Genomic DNA, 19,439 nt, shown 5'->3' with positions numbered 1-19,439 from the left:
TCCTCATAGTGCAATGAAAGTTGTTAGCATTAACAGCAATGATCTTTTAATATCTGAATGATTTAATGCCAGGGCTGGCAGCAATGCATAGGCCTATTGTAAAACCAGACACATTCCTAGCATAAAACTTTCGCAAATTCGAGCCGACTCCCTTTGTCACTGCATGTAACTTTCATGAATTGCAGACCATAAAAAAATTACCAGCATGCTACATACATGTACAATGTATATTTTACTAGCATTCAATGCATTGTGAAGACAAAAACTTTAGTGTGTTACATGTAGATTTGCAAAATTTGCTAAAGTTTTATGCATACAAAAATTTCTGGTTTTACAGTACAGGACACTGACACACACACACACACACGCACACACACACACACACATACATGCACATGACAAAATTTGGACTGAAATGAGCAAGCTACTCTAGTCATAAATCTCTTCAGGTGGAGTTCATCAAAGTCGTTTTGTTTGAGCCATCTTTTGTGAATAGGAATTGTAATCACAAGATTAAGAAAGGCCTAAACACTGGAGTATGAAGAGCTAGGGTATCCGATAATCTCTGATGCTGCATGGTCAGCTTTAAGCCACAAACTCCCAGCTCCATAAATTCAATACACGATTCACCCTGTTCCTATATGCAGTGGGTTTCATTGAAGTAAATCTGAATATAATTGCAGCTATAAAACACACACACACACACACAACATACAGGCAGACATGCACACAAACACACTGGGAGGTTTACATGGTCGCCTTTAAGTGTGTCTTGGCGTATCACGCGCCCCTCAGAGTGATCTGCACGCACGTCATCAAACGCTGAGCCTCGGTACCTACATTGTATCTCAACACTCCGGCATGGGGGTGTAGCAGCAGTTTGAAGATTAGGAAAGTTCAGTATGACCCCAACAATACATATTCACTGAAGACATTGCGTGCCAATTGTACAGAAGCAAGAGAGATGATTACATATCATATACAATATAATCTTTACATACATTCCTTTAATCACAAAGATATAGAATTTGCTGCTGAACAATCGGAACACTACAAGCAGTGCTCCTGTTCAGCTCTTGAATAGCTGATAAGCCGTGCCGAGAAGGAAAAAAAAAATGCGCTGATCACGACTTTGAAACAAAACTGCATTTAATACAACCTAGAAACACAATTTATTCAGGGTCAAAGTTCATACACACATGTATTGCGACCCAGGTCAATTGGTGTCGAGAATGCATATGTTACCAGTGGTCACAATGACAAAAGAGATTTTATAGAAACGACAAACTAAATTCGCAAAGTGGGATTCTGGCATGACATGCTTTCAGAAGTGATACAGCGCTTCTAGCTACAAAGTAGGTTTGAACACATCTTCTGAATAATTACATGAAACAATGGCTCCTGAAGAGTAGCGTACACAGTCATCCTCACTACAGCCAAGCCAGATATATGACTTGACAGCAGGCTTTGATTAGCACATTATGATGCACAATGTACATACTACGTAAAGGTTGTTTGAAAAGCACAGTCAGGAGTTTTAACACATCACAAGAAAAGCTGACTTTTGTGTCAGCAGACATGTGTTTGGATTTTCAATATCACACTTGTACTACACATATCTTCTTTTTTTTTACACTACACGGTATTCATGTCACAATGACTATGTGAATGTGTCAGTATGTGTGTACGCAAGTGTGTGTGTGTGTGTGTGTGTTGCAGCATGTGGCTATGTCTGACAATATATTTTAAATTCTTTCCTAGAACCGAGGAGGTATCACACATACTTCTTTGGTTGATCTTTTCTGACACTGCTTTTCTTTTAAATCATAATTACATATCCTTGTGGCAGTCTCCATAATGTGATCTCATGAAAAGCCTAATAAGGAGGTCTGCAATTACAACCGTACATGAGGGCTGAATAAAATATGCTTTTACCATGCCAGTACAAAATGTGGGAAAGCGTTTGAAATTAAAAAGTGAGCAGGTAGGGGGAGAAACAATTACAATTCTAACACAATCAGTATTGACTCATACACATAAATTTGTGACAAATGTTATTCCTGATGACCTGAATGCGCTGCAAACTCCGTGCAATGAAAATCTTCAAAAGAAAAAAGTTCCATACAATCTAGAGACCATTACTGTCCATAGGCAAACAAACCCAAAACAAAACAGTGAATTTTCAAAAAGGGCTCATGCTGCATTTGTGTAATTTCTTTGAAACATGCAACAGTAATAACTCCTGGTACAGTTCAGATCTTTGAGATGAATTTTACTACACAACACCAAGCTCACATCCAAATCAGACTCTAATGAAGGTTGAAGAACTTGACAAGTAAATCTAATGTACTATAGTGAGTAGCCCACATTAAATTTTAGTCCTACTGTACAAGCTACAAGGACATATGTATATTCTTACTTGGGGAAATAAAACTGAGTTGCTAGGAGACTTTTTGTAGCACTGGGATGCAGATTAAATACATGCATTCAGGTTCACAGTTCTGGCAGATTCATAGCAACTTGGTTCCAATAATGTTGCAAACTGAAAAAAATAATCAAATAAACTTTTCTTTTCTTCCTCACTCCATATACAAAGTGAAACATAAACAGAAATAAAGAAAAAAGAGAGAAAAATGCTCATGGAAGAAGTCATGTGACCATTCAAACTAAAATACCTGACCATTACACATGAAATACAACATTCAGTATTTTCTAAACGTTCCAAATGTGTCAACAAGACACACAGGGATATATGTACAATAAGAAGAGAATAACTGTTAACTTACAAACCATATTTAGTGTCCATATTTATTTTCTCTGTTTATCATTCGCACAATGATGACAAAAAGAAATTAAGAAATTTAACAATGTCGCTCACGACAAAAGAATATACATATAAAGTAGAATGTACATGACATTTACAACAACATATTGTTTATATCAACGCACTATTTTACTTGTACATTGCATCGATGGTAAAGGTGACTTGTTTTACCATTAGTATAGGATTAAATACAGTATGAACTTCAGGCTTTCTATCTATGCCTCTCTCTGATATTCTAAACAATACTATATCATTGATTAACTACTCACCCTTGAAAATAGTCCTCGATATACAGTGTACTTAACTTAGATTTCAAATTGCATCATTCTTTTTTTTTAATGTCAACAAGCAGCAGACAGGGGAATTGGAACCAATGGCTATGACGGCATATGTTCACGAAATTCATTTCAATACACCCAAAGACATCCATATTAAGGTACGCATAATGAAAGGTGGGGGAGGGGGGGAAACAAAACAATGGAGAGACAATATCAGCAGATGTGAACTTTCCACAGTAAGAGAACACATCCCCTCTCTCTGCTTACAACAGTATGTACCTACAAGCTTGTGATCAAGAGATGATGTGTGAATTAGATGGTGCATCGTTACATTGCTCACAAAGTACAATATCAAAGCAACTCAAAACCAAACAACCAAGGACCAGCTGTTGTAATATGCCCTGATAATACTGTACATGTATACGCCATATATTCTGCGAGGCTTAAATTTTTCAGCGAAATCCGCAAGTCCGGTTCTAGTCATGAAATTTACTATAACATGCAAATACACTAACGCTGAACCTGACATGAATATGATGTGCATGGATACATTTCTTTATCCACTGGTAAGCTCCCCAATTGCAAATCTAATCTCTCGCTATAAAAATGTTGGGAAGTCCCGACTCGCGAAAAAATAAGATCTCCTATATATTACGGCTTGTACAGTAGTAGAAAGCAGAGTTTGATCGGCCTCCGAGATGGAGATTACCCAATCATGCGTCGAGATTACCCAACCACGCATCGAGCAGTGCATGGATATACCGTAAATCGAGGAAATCTCCCCTGGACTTCAAATCAAAACAAAAGAATGACGGCATCACGACATTGAATCTGAAGCCACGTCTGTCATGAAGTAATTTTCGTCAAAATTTCGATAAAATGCCATCCCATAAAACATGCACCAGGCAGTTTGACAAGAGATAGAGAGAGAGGAAAGGAAAATATATAAATGAATTTGCTATTTTGTTTCATCTACAGACAATGCATTGTGCATGTGTTCACACCTTTGCAGCAAAGCATATGTTATACTGCTTGCTGTGTGTCATCTCATTGTCAATTTTACCGACCACACTGACATATAGAATAATAAACCTGTACGAGACCAAGAGATGATGAGATATGTTACAAGTGTACTTAAATTTCATTTTCGAGTGAAGCACGCTAGAAGCTGATCCTATCATACGGAGAGGCAGCGTTCAAAGTATGTGTTGCCTACGTAGCCACCCCGCATCGACTTCATCACGTTCTGCTCGAAGAGCCGTCGGTTGTGTTGGAGCACCTCGGCCGCCTCTTTGTTCAGGGGGTCCTCTGGGTTGGGTTCCTGCGGGATGCAGAGAAAAATTTGCCTGTAATCAGCCCAATTATTCTACTGTCGATATTCTCTGCACTGAAATAGCATTCAATGGGCGGATGAATTCCAAATACGTGTGTGGACTGAGTGAATGCAGCAATAATAGAAGAACACATCAGTGAAAGTTTGAGGAAAATTTGACAACCTATTCGAAAGGTATGAATCTTTGTAACTTGGTGCAGCTATCACCGTTAAATCTATTTTTCACAGCAATTCCTAGAATGGCAAGTTGTTGAATAAAATATTTGTAAGACCATGGACATTTACAATGCACATTATTGGAAGATCTCTTAATGATCTGGATGTAGATAACAGAAAAGGTAATTTATTAACCCCCCCCCCCAAAAAAAAAAAACAAGGCAATCGCCAAATTGTGTCTCGCCCATTCGCGTACAAGGAATTAATATTTTTTAAAACTCCCAGAAGTTAATTGACCTGCTTATGACCTTTGACCGTGTGGTGACCTTCAACACCCTAAGGGACATTTACCATCCAAGTCTGGTCACAAACGGACAAAGGGATCGAAAGTAATGAGCCATAATCGAAACGCGCCATAAAAACTTAACATTGGGCCCTAAAAATTTGTTGACCTCTTTCTGTGACCTTTGACCTTGTGATGACCTGTAACTCCCCAAGGGACATCTACCGTCCAAGTTTGGTCACAAACGGACATAGGGATCAAAAGTTATGAGCCACAATCAAAACGCGCCCTAAAAACATAACATTGGGCCCTAAAAGTTTGTTGACCCCTGTCTGTGACCTTTGATCTTGTGACGACCTTCATCTCCCCAAGGGACATCTTCCATCCAAGTTTGGTCACAAACGGACAAAGGGATCAAAAGTTATGAGCCATAAACGAAATGCGCCCTAAAAACTTAACATTGGGCCCTAAAAGTTTGTTGACCCCTGTCTGTAACCTTTGACCTTGTGGTTAACTTCAACTTCCCAAGAGACATCTACCATCACCCAAGTTTGATTGCCATTGTAGCAACATGTGCTGAGTTACGTGTGATAAGAGAGTCTTGCAAGTAAACTTTAACGTATGACCTCAAATGACCTTTGACCTTATCATGTGACCTCTTACGGCACCATAACATGAAGGTACCCCCAGTGCATCCATCACCCAAGTTTGATTGCCATTGTAGCAACATGTGTCGAGTTACATGTGATATTGAGAGTCTTGCAAGTAAACTTTAACGTATGACTTCAAATGACCTTTGACCTTATCCTGTGACCTCCAATGGCACCATAACAAGAAGGTACCCCCAGTGCATCTATGACCCAAGTTAGGTTGTAATCCAAGCAACTTATGTGAAGTTATTTGTCAAAAGAGAGTCTTGCAGGTAAACTTTAACATAGAAAAGAGAGTCTTGCACATACTCTTTAATATATGACCTCAAATGACCTTTGACATCATCACATGACCTCTGACAACACCATAACATGAAGATACCCCTAGTGCTTCTATCACCCAAGTGTGGCTGCCATTGCTGTAACAGTTGCCAAGTTATGCATCATAAGAGAGTCTTGCAGGTAAACTTTAACATTTGTGATGGACGACGGACGGACGACGGACGACGGACGGACGACGGACGGACGACGGACGGACGCCATTTGGATCCCTTAGTCTCGCCTTCACCTCCGGTGGGCGAGACAAAAAGCACTGTCTTCAAGCTTTATGATTTACAGTAAACAGCCAGAAGATAGTCTGCTATGTCACACTCCAGTTCAGTAACAATTTACTTGTAAATCTAATCATTACATGTACACTGTATAACGTAGGAGTGAGTCTTCATATAAAGTAGGAGTGAGTCTTCATATAAAGTAGGAGTATGTGTAAGTCTCCATGATGCAAAACAAAGAATTTTTCTTGCAAGAAATAATAGCAGCATTAACATCTGATCTTAGATAATATACTGTGTGTACAGTGCACTCCCCTTATAACCAACACAGATGTAATGAAATTCTGGTTACAACGAAGTAAAAATTCAGACTGCAACATTATCCGCTCTATGTTTTTTTTTTTATTATTTATTTGTACGGTTATAAACGAAAGCAAACTGCCGGTCCCAAGGACTTCATTATAAACGGGAGTCCACTGTAATGAGGTCATACTCACCAAGAAAAGATACTGTAAACCATAGATTATTGAGTTTATCGTTAAAACTGGCTTCCAGTCTTCCCTGTGATGGTGAGAAAGAAAAGAAGGAAATCAAATACAATAATTAAATCTGTATAGCACTCTTTATATAAACTATGATTTTTATAGAACTTTCCTCACATCATCATCTCTAAGTGCAGAGCTGCTAATTCATACATGTACTCTACCACGCTGCAATAAAAAACTTGTCTGCTGACACTTTTAATCAAAACAATTCACAGAATTTTCAATCTTTGCTCTTCAAAAAAAAATCTAGAATCTAAAAAAAAAAAAGTTTGCATGCTCCACAGTGAGTGAAGATACTGTGACTGCAAGGAATACCCAGTTTATGTTTTGGAATATTAACAAAAACATTGACAGCTATATTGATATAATCAATGCTCACTCCTAAAATTTCATGTGCAGTAAAGCTTTTCTTTTAAGTGCGCAAAGAAGAAACAACATTTTCTTTTCAAAGATCTTTTTTTTTTAAAGGGTATTTCTGAGATTAAATTCAAGAGGGATGTTAAATAAAGTATGACTTTGTGTGAGTGGAATCCCGTCAGAAAGCGACTTCTAGGTATCTGTCAGACTAAGTTCAGGTGCTGTGCTGCAAAGGCAGAGGAATGACCAATATATCTTTTGTGGGTTTAATACAGATTGCACATTTGAAATGTGCCTCCATCGTTTCATTAAATAAAGCCTCTTTGCCATTGTAACTTCACTGATACATGGACACTCCCATTGAACGTGGCATCTGACCGGGTCAATGGAACATTGAATCTCCTCCTTCAAGTGTATTGAGACAGATACTGTACATAGTATTGCCTTCCATCATCATTCTCATGATTTTAGTAACCGCTGTAAATTGCCTGAAATATTTTGTGTACTAACTCTGTGGTAACCTCACTGAGGCTTGGACAGGCTGATTAGACACAGCATCTGACCCCTTTGATGAAACATTGGGTACGTTTGAGCAGTCTCCTGAAATGTACTGAACCATACCATACATGTACCTGTGCTGGAGGAGGGCTGGAACGCCCTCAATTATAGTGTAGCGTACCGTACCATACCATACTGGGCTAAAAGAGGATCACTTCCCAATATGCTCCAAAGGCATACCAGAATGAGAAGAATGCACCTAACGCACACTACTTCAAAATAATGCAAAGAGTTGATTATCTTTGCCAGGGACACGTGCATGTACAGGTTGTAGCTTTATGCCTATTTAAAGCGCTCCAGATGCATGGCCCTGTTGCTACAGAATGTGCTACCCTTCTGACTCGAGTCCCAAAATAACTCATTATGTATTCTTTCTGATTCCTTTCTCCACAGAGCGTTTTGACGCTCCCAATCTGGCGTGGTGTGGTACGGTACACCTTGGTTTGGTCTCGTTCAGTTCACTTTTTAGCACTCCTGTGCGACCACTGAATCTCCTCACCTAAGTATATTGAGACAGACATTGCCTTCCAGGTCTATGTTGGGGTGGTACACCATGGTTTCACATTTGACCTTTGGTGCATCATGTGGATATCCTGCTCCAACCTGGAATGAAACAAATCCCATGCAAAATGAACACTTGATACAGGGAAACGCCATTATATGAAGCTTGCTCATAACATGTACACAACATGAGGTAATGCTCTTAAGAAGGTGAATTTCCCTTAAGTACAATGTACATGTACACCGTATTGTGTGTACACCCCTCCTTGTATGGTACTATGGGAGCTGTTGATACCACGAGCTGACCACTCCTTTTCACTTTGGAAGAATGGTGAGGGTTTTGTGTGTGTGTGTGTGTGTCTGAAAGTTTATGAAAATCTGTCAGTTTCTTGATCAAATAGCATGGAAAACGTTGATATCTGCTGGAAAGGCTTCTTGTATGGTACTATGGGAACTGTTGATACCACGAGCTGACTACTGCTTTTCACTTTGGGAGAATGGTGAGGGTTGTGTGTGTGTGTGTGTGTGTGTGCGTCTGTAAGTTTACGAAAATCTGTCAGTTTCTTGATCAAATAGCATGGAAAACGTTGATATCTGCTGGAAAGGCTTCTTGTATGGTACTATGGGAGCTGTTGATACCACGAGCTGACTACTGCTTTTCACTTTGGGAGAAATATTGTTATTTGTTATTACATTGTGTGTGTGTGTGTGTGTGTGTGTGTGTGTGTGTGTGTGTGTGTCAGTGTCTGTAAGTATGATGAAAATCTGGGTCAGTTTCTTGATCAAATAGCATGGAAAACATTGATATCTGCTGGAAAGGTGATGTTGGATCCTGGAATTTACTTCTTTTGTTACTACACAGTAGTCACACTATAGTGATACTCTTTCATCATATTTTATTGAATAAACACTCCAAAAGTTACTACATGTGTAGACATGTAAATGTATTATGTCATATGGTTCACAATACTTTAAGAAGTTAAAAGCTGTAGAAACTATAAATCAACTATTATAATTGTTCTATACACAATCATATTTCAGAAGCATAATATTTCATTAATCTGAATCTGTAGGACAATTTTGTAAAGTGGTTAACTTTATACACAGACAGTGAATGAACAAAAACCTATTGTAGGTAATTTCATTTTCAAGAAGGAAAGTCTGGCAATTTACAAAACCCTCATAGGAACAGTTAGTGGTATTCCAACACCAAAGACTCACCTTGAAGCTGAAAACAAATCTGCCATTTTTGTAGAAGCCCTGCAGGATGTTAAGAATTGAATATGAATTTAGAATTAAACAAAGGATGCCAATGTCAAAGCAATAACTGTAAATCAGCTGTATCAAAAGTCTAAGGAAGTCTTTTTGTCTTAAAGGAAATGCAAAACTATACACACTGCAATTTCTGTACACACTTTCTCATACTGTAGCATGCCTGGTTTAAAAAAAAAATGGTTATCATCAAACAAAGGTTTGTGGACTTAATCATATGGGACACTGACAAAAAAGTCTTTGCTTTATAGTATAAGACTGGATGTGTACATTGAGGTCACATGACCATCTACAGCTTTTTGTATTAAAAAATACACAGAAGAGAAAGGTCAACAAGATACAAAACCTTTGTGTAACTCTTCAAAATTGTCCTTCTCCCCCCCCCCCCCCAGTTAACAACAAATACAAGGACTAGAGGGTCTTTTTTATTAAAAAAAAAAGAACTCCATACTACCTTCTAGCACTAGATTATAAATAGAGTCTTCAGTGGTACAAAAACACAAACAGAGCCCTCTTTTTATTCAAGATATCACATAATTTCTCCCATTCGGGTATATTTCATCCTTCCTGTATTTTTTTTTTTCTTATCAAAAGGGGGGGGGGGGGGGGGGGGTAAAAGAGAGGGGAAGAGCTATTGTAGAAGATGAAAGGAAAAAAAAAAGGCTACAAAGTAACATGACTTTCTCGTGCAAATGCCTGCATTGTACGACAATAAAGAGCTCAGACGGAAGTTTCAGTCCTTAGGGAAGCAGATGCCAACTCTACGGTCAAGAGTCGGAGGCTGGTTTCCTGGGTGATGGACAAGGAGGATCCTTACCTCGTCCGGTGAGATGATGAGCTTGAAATTCAGGAAATCATCCTGGTCTGGGAAGTTCATCTGACATGTTTTTGGTAGATTCAAGTCATTGAGATCTAGGATCATGAGAGAAGTTGTACAGACGAGAAGAAAAACATGTATCATGTTTCAAATTTCATAGCAGTATTAATTCACAGAAACAGCAAGAATGCACACTACAAGTAGGAAGATTTACTGACATGGCAAATTAGGATGGATGAAGCAAAGTTACAGAAATTTAGCTCATACAATAAGGAAAGTCCGATAATGAAACTAAGGATGCCATACAGTATGTACAACAATTAATACTTTCAACATGAACACCAGCTAGACTATTGTAAAAATGTTGATTGAATTTGGAGGAAGCTTTACTTCTTCCATTAAGTGCAGCTTCATACTTGAATATTATGCACTGTACTTCAACTTGCATAATATCATTGATTAGGATGTTAATTTTTCATGGTAATACACAAGTTGTACTTTAACATTTTCATAATGTACAAGGTTAACACGTACATGTATAGTATCTGATCTCTATACAATGCAAGTATTGGTGTAGACTTTTTAAAGGCTGTTGTCAGGCTATCACTTAGATTAATTCTTTCACTTTTTGCTCAAGTTGGTTATGCATTTGAGATAATTTGTTGATTTCAGTTTATTATCTTATGCCCTCCTTAATAATCTGTTCCTTGTTTGTTCCATAATGAAAAGACCAAAGACGAAAGGTTAGCCATGTGGCACACTTCTGTCAAGGGCTGTGTAGATCTAGAGTATCTACAGTGTATAGTTAGTCCCTAATTTACTGCTAAACACAGCCCGAATGCTGAACACGAAGCTCCCACGTTCCACTGTGTGTGTACTACAAGGAGCGCCCCGCGGTTAGTCCCTGATATGAATCATTCATTGATGTACGTGTATGGTACACATGAATAATGTACACTCATACAGCTGTACACACAAACTCGTAATCATGTTCTAGTATTGGAATTTTTACCCCAGCGGCTGGAATCTACTTTTTCTAAAGCGAAAACAAATTCAAATCTAGGCATACAACAGAGCTACCAAGTCTAACGCATTCTGTGTGAGACTCAAGCATGGTCTGTCTCACGATCTCACGCACGACACCCATTTTTCTCACGCATTGGGAGCATAGCTTGAAGGATTAAAGTGAGAGTTGCAATTGAGGGTAAAATTCCCTTTTGTCTTTCAAAATACATGCAAGTAAAAAATAGTCACTTACATTTTGTAAGTATGCACCTGATCGCACCATTAAGAGCTAAAAATTGAAAAAGCTCCCTACCGTGGGAGGGGAGAACGGAAAAACCCCTCCCATACCCTCGCTCGCGTGCACATTTGCGCGCCGAGATGCCGAGTCATAAAAATCTCACTCATAAATTTTTTTAAAACTTGGCATCCCTGATACAATTATCAAGCAAACCCAGTATTTTTAACGGTTTATACTTTAGATTTTATAAACGTTAGGCCTATGGGCTATAGCCAAAAATGCAAACTTACAACCCTTGCATCTTTCACCATTGTTCACCAAGACACCATCTATCATAACACAACACAACAGATCCCGAATGTCTAGCAATGTAACTTTTATTCTGAAAACTGGCCGCCCGTAACCCACCATAAAAGATTTGTTAGACGGTCTAGAACTCTACCGTTAACTGTCTTTTTACTGACTTTTCAACTTATAACGTTGATAGAGACAGTGACGAGTGAGTCACACAGTGCAATTAATGGACTGAGCTGATTGTTAGTGTTACCATTCATTCATTGTTAATGTGTGTCCAATTCGTTGACGCGACGACATGACCAATTCAAAGAAAAGATATACACTTGTATCTAAAATCACTACATCTTCTAAGCCCTGCCTCAAAGCAGGACTTTGTCTACGAAATATATGCATGCTGTCACTGGGAAACCCCTGCCCTGCATCCTGCCCAGCTCAGCGCACTTTGAATCATCCAAAAACTATATCGTCACCTTTCTGTATTCGGAGATACGCAGCTGACGGTCTTTTCTGTGATCCCGTCGATTTGCCCGACGCCTCGCCATCCTTTTTCTGCTGTTTCAATGAAAATAATCTAATCATCGTGCATTCCAATGACGTGTCCTATCCCTCCTTTATAACTTAAAGTCCAGTTTCTGAAAAAATCCGGTGGGATTTTCGATTTTGCAGCCTCCCGATCCAAATGTCGTTCACAACATACTGCCATCCATTGCGTTGCCAGCAGTTCCGCCTATTGTTATTATGCTGTGTACTTTACAGTGCAGAAAGTACCATAGACATCCCCCGTCATGCATATGCCGTGTACAGTACAGATCGCGCGTGTGCTGTCAAAACAGTATGAGTGCTGCACGGTCTGTCGTACGAACCGTGCCATATCAGGACATTCCACACAGTGATGCAATGTGTGAACATTACTTCCCCTTCGTGTGCTGTGTCAAAGTTCACACGGGCGGGATGACGCACGCGTAATGCACGTGTGCACATCATTGCAGGCGCTAGGCGGCCACAACGCCAGGCTAGGCAAGGCAGTGTGATCAAGTTTGACGGCTGTACATGACCGTACAGACACTGGACAGTCAGCTGACAAGTAAAATTATGCGAAATACTAACGTTAGTTATCAACACAAAGATATGAATAAAGAAGACAAAAATACAGTGGCGGATCCAGAGGGGGCGCACCAGGCACGCGCCATATGCCCTCTTCATCCGTCCCTGAAGTAATGAGTATAGGCCTAGTACAATCTACTAAAAGTTACTCATCTAAGCATGTAGGCCTATTACTTTGTTTCTTCTTCTTCTTCTTCTTCTTCTTCTTCTTATTATTATTATTATTATTATTATTATTTTTTTTTTTTAGCGGGGGTTAAACTTCTCCATGTTAAAGGGACTGTACAGTACTGGTTGAGGTGAAGATTCAGGTTTATCACCTTTTTTTGGTGAGATAATGAGAAACATCTTATGAAATATAATGAGCATGTAATTTCAAGAATTAAGGATTCAACATTTCATTTGATGAAAATTGGCCGTGAAATGGCTGAGATATCCAAAAAAAGCGATCCTAATAAAATTGACAGGCCACGACTTTTATTAGGACTTCTTTGTTTTACCTTGCTTTTGGATACCTCGATTATTTCAAAACCGATTTTCATCGTAATAAACTTTCGATTCCCCTTAAGAATTGTATTCTCTTTAATATTTCATAGAGTGCAGTTTCTAAATATCTTGCAAAACGTTAAAAGCTGAATCCTCACCTCAACCAGTATACTGTACAGTCCCTTTAAGACTGACTTCATGATAAATGAGTATAAAAACGAAATGAAGCAGTTGGCCGAACTTTCATTAAAGGAAACCAAAACCCAAAGAGAAGTGTGGATTGAGTGAAAGCAGTAACATTTAAATAGTAGAACACTCAGTGAAAGTTTGAGGAAAATTGGACAATTCGTTCAAAAGTTATGAATACAAAGTTTTGGTGTTGGAACCGCTGGATGAGGAGACTTCTAGAGGTTATGACGTCATGTGTGGACAACTGTATAAAGAAAATATAAAGGAAAACTCAACATAATATTATATGCTTTCACTTTTCTATAGCTGTAACGATAGAGCACTTTAAAACCGCTTTCATAAAGCAGGGGGGATAATCAGGGCCATATACCCTTAACATTATGTCAGTATCAAGTTGATGGAATGTGTAATTTTCATGAATAATGAATTTTTGTTGAATTCCCTTCTTTATAATTTGTCCACACATGACATCATAACCTCTAGTAGCCATTTTCCTCATCTAGCAGTTCCAGCACCAAAACTTTAAAAATATAACTTTTGCATCGATTGTCCGATTTTAATCAAACTTTCACTAATTTTGTATTCTACTAATGTTGCTGCTTTCGCTCAATCCACATTTCTCTTGGGGGTTTTGATTTTAAAATTTTGCCTTTAAACTTGGATGCGATGTAGGAAATAATAGATAGGGCCTGTCTTCTTCAGTAGGCCTATCACATGTATTTTTTCTATGTAGATCTCGAAACAGTGACAGCTGACAAAGACATTCATGCTCATGTGGTGATGACGTCATAATCGATCTGACGTCACGATGTCTTCCATCAAATTACCCATCAAATAATTTCTTATCACTTCAAAAAAAAAAAAAAAAGAACTGCGATCTCTGTATCATTTTTTTTTTCTACGTCATGATGCAATTTCTATGAAGCTATAGCAGGACTTTTAGGAGGTAAAAGGCAATGGTCGTTTTATTCTGTCTAAAAACCTACACTACCTGCCTGGGACCTATACTCAACAAGCTTTGCTTTGAAGTAGGTTCCATCGTATTTATCTTTGCATTCTTTACTTTGATTGAAAATAACACTTCGACCGCTATGTACTATGTTTGTATTCCTATTCCTTTTGGATATTTAATCCAAGCTGGACATTTCATTTCATTTCATTTCATTTTTATTTCATTTCCGGCCAAAGCATATAGTATGACAATTTCATATAAACAAATTAAGTACAATGTAACTTTTACATTTCCAAATGAAATTTAGATACACGTCATTTGTTTGCATGAATCAATAAACATACTAAAGAAATATACAACATGGACAAAATGTGACTGAATCATAACAAAGAAAAGGACGGAAATGGAGGGGACTGCTAAAAAGCCAAGCTTGTAGAATGCAGTCCCCTCGTGAGTCGTGAAAATTATAGTAATGATGCATTGAGACAATTTGACATATTCCTCGGAAAACAGAACATAAAACGAGTACGTATACACAAACGCACACACAGACAGAAACAAAGCTGCTCTTACATACGCGTGGAAAGAATAAACAGGAGGTCAAAGGCCAGAAGGGGACAGGCAGACAGAGGAAAACAGAGGAAAGGGCAAAGGAGGAAGAGTTCAAGGGTCAATGCCAGGGCACAGGACATTCTGTATCATTATATTTTGTTATATTTTACGTATTTTCCATCGAGAAATATGAAAATAAAATCGAAATTGAAATTGAAATTGAAAACTGTGGGGACTGGAATGACCTGCGATTTGATTATGTTAACTAACTATTTTGCTTCATTTAATGTGGTTGCAACATTGTACCAATATTTCTTTTCACTGGAAATATGTAAAATTTGGGTTCATAGAGACCTATAGTTGTTTTTTCATTGGCAGAACTCGAACATGCTGTGAAAGTGCCTTACGTGCAAACGTACATCAATCCGCTTAAAATCATGTAGTTTCAAGAATAATTATTATGTAACAAAGTGAGGTATCACTGGAAAAGGTTTTAGTTTAGGCTACTCCATCTGATGACGGACTTACTTTATCCTGTTTACATGAATTAAACTTAATTCATGTTGTAGTTAAACTGTACAATTTATGGTCTAATGAAATTGATAATTTAACAAATCGTCACTCTTAGTTTATGAAATTGCAAATTCCTTTAATCTCTTGGTTGATAATCATGTTAGAATAATTTTTCTCTCTGCCTTCTGATGGAGTTAGATTAATTAATCCTTCAAAGTCGCAGCGGGATGTTCGTTAATTCCGATGGTTCTTTATTCCGCGGTTGTTAATTCGAAAATGAAGTATGGTCCGCATAGTCTGAAAATGAAAGTGCGTGCTATTAAAAACGAACACTCAGAATTGCGAACTTCGCTTCGTTTTCAGATTAACAAACTTTCGAAATAACGAGCCTTGATATTATATGAAAGGAAATTAAAAAGATTTTATGCTCCAAGTCAATACTTTGTAAAGCGATGGCCTCAATGTTTTTGTGTGTATTTTTTAAAGATCATGTCACAGGTTTGTGAAAAGTTGTGCAATTTACTAATTTTCAATTTTCTTGTACAATTCTGTTAGTATTCCTTTTTTTAACCTATTATATTTTCTAAAGTAAATTTTAACATGAAGCAGAATGTTTTCACCTTCTCTCTCTCTCTCTCTCTCTCTCTCTCATACTCACCCTCTCTTCCTCTGATCCTCTCTCTCTCTCTCTTCTCTCTGTTCTTAATGTAAAAAAGAGTATTACAAAAATAACGATAATTAGTATAATAAAAACACGTAAGCAGGTATATTGACATGCACCAGGACTCGAAATTGCATTACCTTAATAGTGTTCTGGTTGTTCTTGTTAGACATTACGTCCATCACATACAAAGTTCAAATAAATGTGGGCCTATTCCAAGCATAAGAAAAATCTGCAGTGCGTCTCATGGAGTAATTAGTCCATTATTTTCCCCTTGAATTTCTTTACCGAACCATTGTGTAGATGTAGCGGAAATAAAAATCGAAAAGTTTTATTGCAAAATGAGATAAGCGCCATCTTTAAACATTTCAAAATAAGCCCATCATCAGATAGAACAAAATTGAACCTTTCCATTAATACCTCACTTGTAACAATGCACAAGGACTATATTTCAACAGTTTATACGATTAAAAATATCTTGTTTTCTTATCATTTTCAGTGTTTTTTAGTAGCCTAAATCACAAATATCCTAACTTAATAAGAATGGATTTAGTTCGTCTTGCGATAAAACTCTTCAATTGAAAAATAAAGCTACAGAGAATGTATTAAGAGTGGACAGGTTGTGGAGTTTTAGAGCGCCACCATCTGGGGATTGTTTGACAAAATCAATTATTATACAATGTACATTAATTTTGTGTAACTTTAAAGGAAGTGTCCAAAGAAAGACAGTGAAAATATAAAGGTGAAGTAGATTAATTACTTCTGCATATGCATTAAGGTTTATCAAAATTGCATATATCGGGTTTGTTAGTGCATTTTCATAAGATGCTGCCAGATTACAATAAACATCCACGCAGCGCGAACTTTACCCACTGCAGGAACTAGCAGGATTGCAGCAGCCAGCAAAGGGGTACTAGTATACAGCTGTCTGTCAGCGCGACTTCGTTGCAAGGGCGCCCCCTTTCGACTCATGACAGAATCCGTCTAACTGAGCTGCAAAGCCGCGACCGTCCGTGGGCAGTAACAACTTTTGCAGCTGGATTATTACAGCAGCTGCTGCCCTAGAATAGGAAATTCTATGCAGATATTTTGTTGCTTTGTATGGAAGCAGATATTCGGGGAAAACAGACAGACAAAATAGAACTGTTAAACTTAAGAGAGTAAAATAAATTGGCTATTCTATGTGATTTAGGTGCTGCGCAGCTTTCCATATACGGTAACTTTGTACAAAATTTCACTAATTCTCCTTTTTTCAAAAATGTCCTAAGGAAGGGAAAAGAGAGAAAAATGAGACCATAAACAAATAATTTGCTCCAGACAATACTAACATGAAATCAGACTATAATGGATGTTATGGAAATCAAACATTATTATTACATGTCCGATAAAAAGTCTCCACGAAGGGAGGTCATAATAATGTCTCTCAAAGGGAACTCATAGTGCAGTGTCGGCAAGCTTGAGAGCTCATCATGAATAGATCCACAAAAGAGCTTACACAAACTCTAATCATTACGGTAATACACATGGCCGGCGCAGCCGTGGTGGGGGCCGTGGGGGCTCGGGCCCCCACACTTTTTGTGCACCATACAAAGAAATAAGTCATAAGGTGTCATCACTTTGGGCCCCACACTTTTTTTTTTCTTTTCTTTTTTTTTTTTTTTGCTTGTCAGCTGAAGAAATCCGGAAGTGGACGGGGAGAAGAGATGAGCCTTTTTTTTTTTTTTTTTTTTTTTTTTTTTTTTTTTTTTTTTTGCTTGTTAGCTCATGAAACCCGGAAGTGGGCCCCCACACTTTTGAAAACACTGCGCCGGCCCTGATACATGACTTGTATTTCTCATTGTTTGGGTGAAGACGGCCCTTATCCAGTGAGGAGGACATGCAATACGTATTAATCTTATCACATACCAAGAACTACACAGAAGAAGTAGGTCTAATTTTCTTCCAGGGAGAAAATGAAACTTGGTGTATTTTTTATGAACAAACGGAATTATTCAAGATCAAGTTCAAGTTCACTTTTATTTATCTCCATCTCAACACAATCAATAACATTATGCGCATAATGTACATGAAAGTAAAGGAATATCAAAAATAGTAGAGGTACATTATACTTTTTATGGGAATTGTATGAGTAGCCCTTATTGCTTATTGTGATAAATAAAATCGAAGGTTGGGCAAATAATTGTGAGTCCTACCAGTTGCAATAATGCAATGTACACACACACACACACACACACACCACACACACACACCCCCCCCCCACACACACACAGGAATTAATCGATCACCAAACCCAGTTCATTTGTCAACCAAAACAACATAGATAATTAACATTTGATTTGATTTGATTTATTGGTTTCTGTATCATCATTGTACATACACATTCATGTACAAACATAAATATAAGTTGTTCGCAGAGTATTTTATTGTTCATTGCCTATGTACAATGTACAGCAAAAGTACAACAAAACATACAACAATGAATAATACATTGTATTGTTTTAATGGGCTGATACGACTATAATAAAGTATATACGGAAATCTAGCTGAAACTCACAAACAAAACAAGATACATGGCAAGTTGTACTACGCCCTACATCACGTACATGGGAAAGAAACACCGAAGTACGAACAAGAACACTACAAACGCAACAATGCAACGAAAAAAAAAAAAACACACCGGGTGTTGAGAAAAGAGAAAAAGAAGAAGGAAAGGAGAGAGGAAAGATTATGCGGTAGAGTCATTCAGCAGAGAACATGCAATGGCTTAATTATGATAAAAGAAGATGGATAGATAAAATGCTGATTATACTAATCCATACCATTGCTCACATTCCTTTCATTTATGTACTTACGTATATTGGAGAGCTCAACATCTAAATCACGCGGTTACCAATTTGTCACAATTTCTAAACTGTTACAATGATATAACTACATCTATAAACTGATATCTTAGTGTCCGATTTTCTTCAAGTTTTCTCTGATTTATACTTATCTGACTTATCGGCTTCCTAGTATAGAGACTTAATTTTTTGTTAGACCCTGTAGATCTTATACTTTCTGATATTACAACGCGGAAGGCTCTTATACATCTCAAATTACTGCGACGTACCGGCATTGCACAAAATAGTTCGTGAAAAAGAAAATGATCACAAGGAATACATCCTTATACAAGCAACGTGCAGCATTCACAGCAATTTTATGGTCATCACGGGGCAATGTGTTCGTGGAATTTTGGTTGCAGTCATGAAAATCTTTCCGTGCTATTGTCAGTAGAAACGATTTTAAAGATGTCCACAAAAGCTATTTTGCGTAATCAC

At 37.8% G+C, this 19,439-nt stretch overlaps 1 protein-coding gene across 1 annotated transcript; it reads right to left on the bottom strand.

Moving 5' to 3' along the window:
• Window positions 1-2,075: 2,075 nt before the first annotated feature.
• LOC139738255 (NEDD8-conjugating enzyme Ubc12-like) lies at window positions 2,076-12,401 on the bottom strand. The gene is made up of 6 exons (XM_071648906.1): window positions 12,136-12,401; window positions 10,126-10,220; window positions 9,258-9,296; window positions 8,035-8,138; window positions 6,573-6,636; window positions 2,076-4,423 (listed from the first exon to the last, which is right to left on the bottom strand). The coding sequence occupies exons 1-6, from the start codon at window positions 12,242-12,244 to the stop codon at window positions 4,280-4,282; spliced, it is 555 nt and encodes a 184-aa protein (XP_071505007.1). The 5' UTR covers window positions 12,245-12,401; the 3' UTR covers window positions 2,076-4,279.
• Between the last annotated feature and the right edge of the window lie 7,038 nt (window positions 12,402-19,439).

This window comes from Diadema antillarum, unplaced genomic scaffold (genome assembly GCF_040938485.1).
Source record: "Diadema antillarum isolate AM-2024a unplaced genomic scaffold, OU_Dant_1.0 seq00000732_RagTag, whole genome shotgun sequence".
NCBI classification, from domain to species: Eukaryota; Metazoa; Echinodermata; class Echinoidea; order Diadematoida; family Diadematidae; genus Diadema; species Diadema antillarum.
This window is presented reverse-complemented; position numbering and strand designations above follow the sequence as displayed.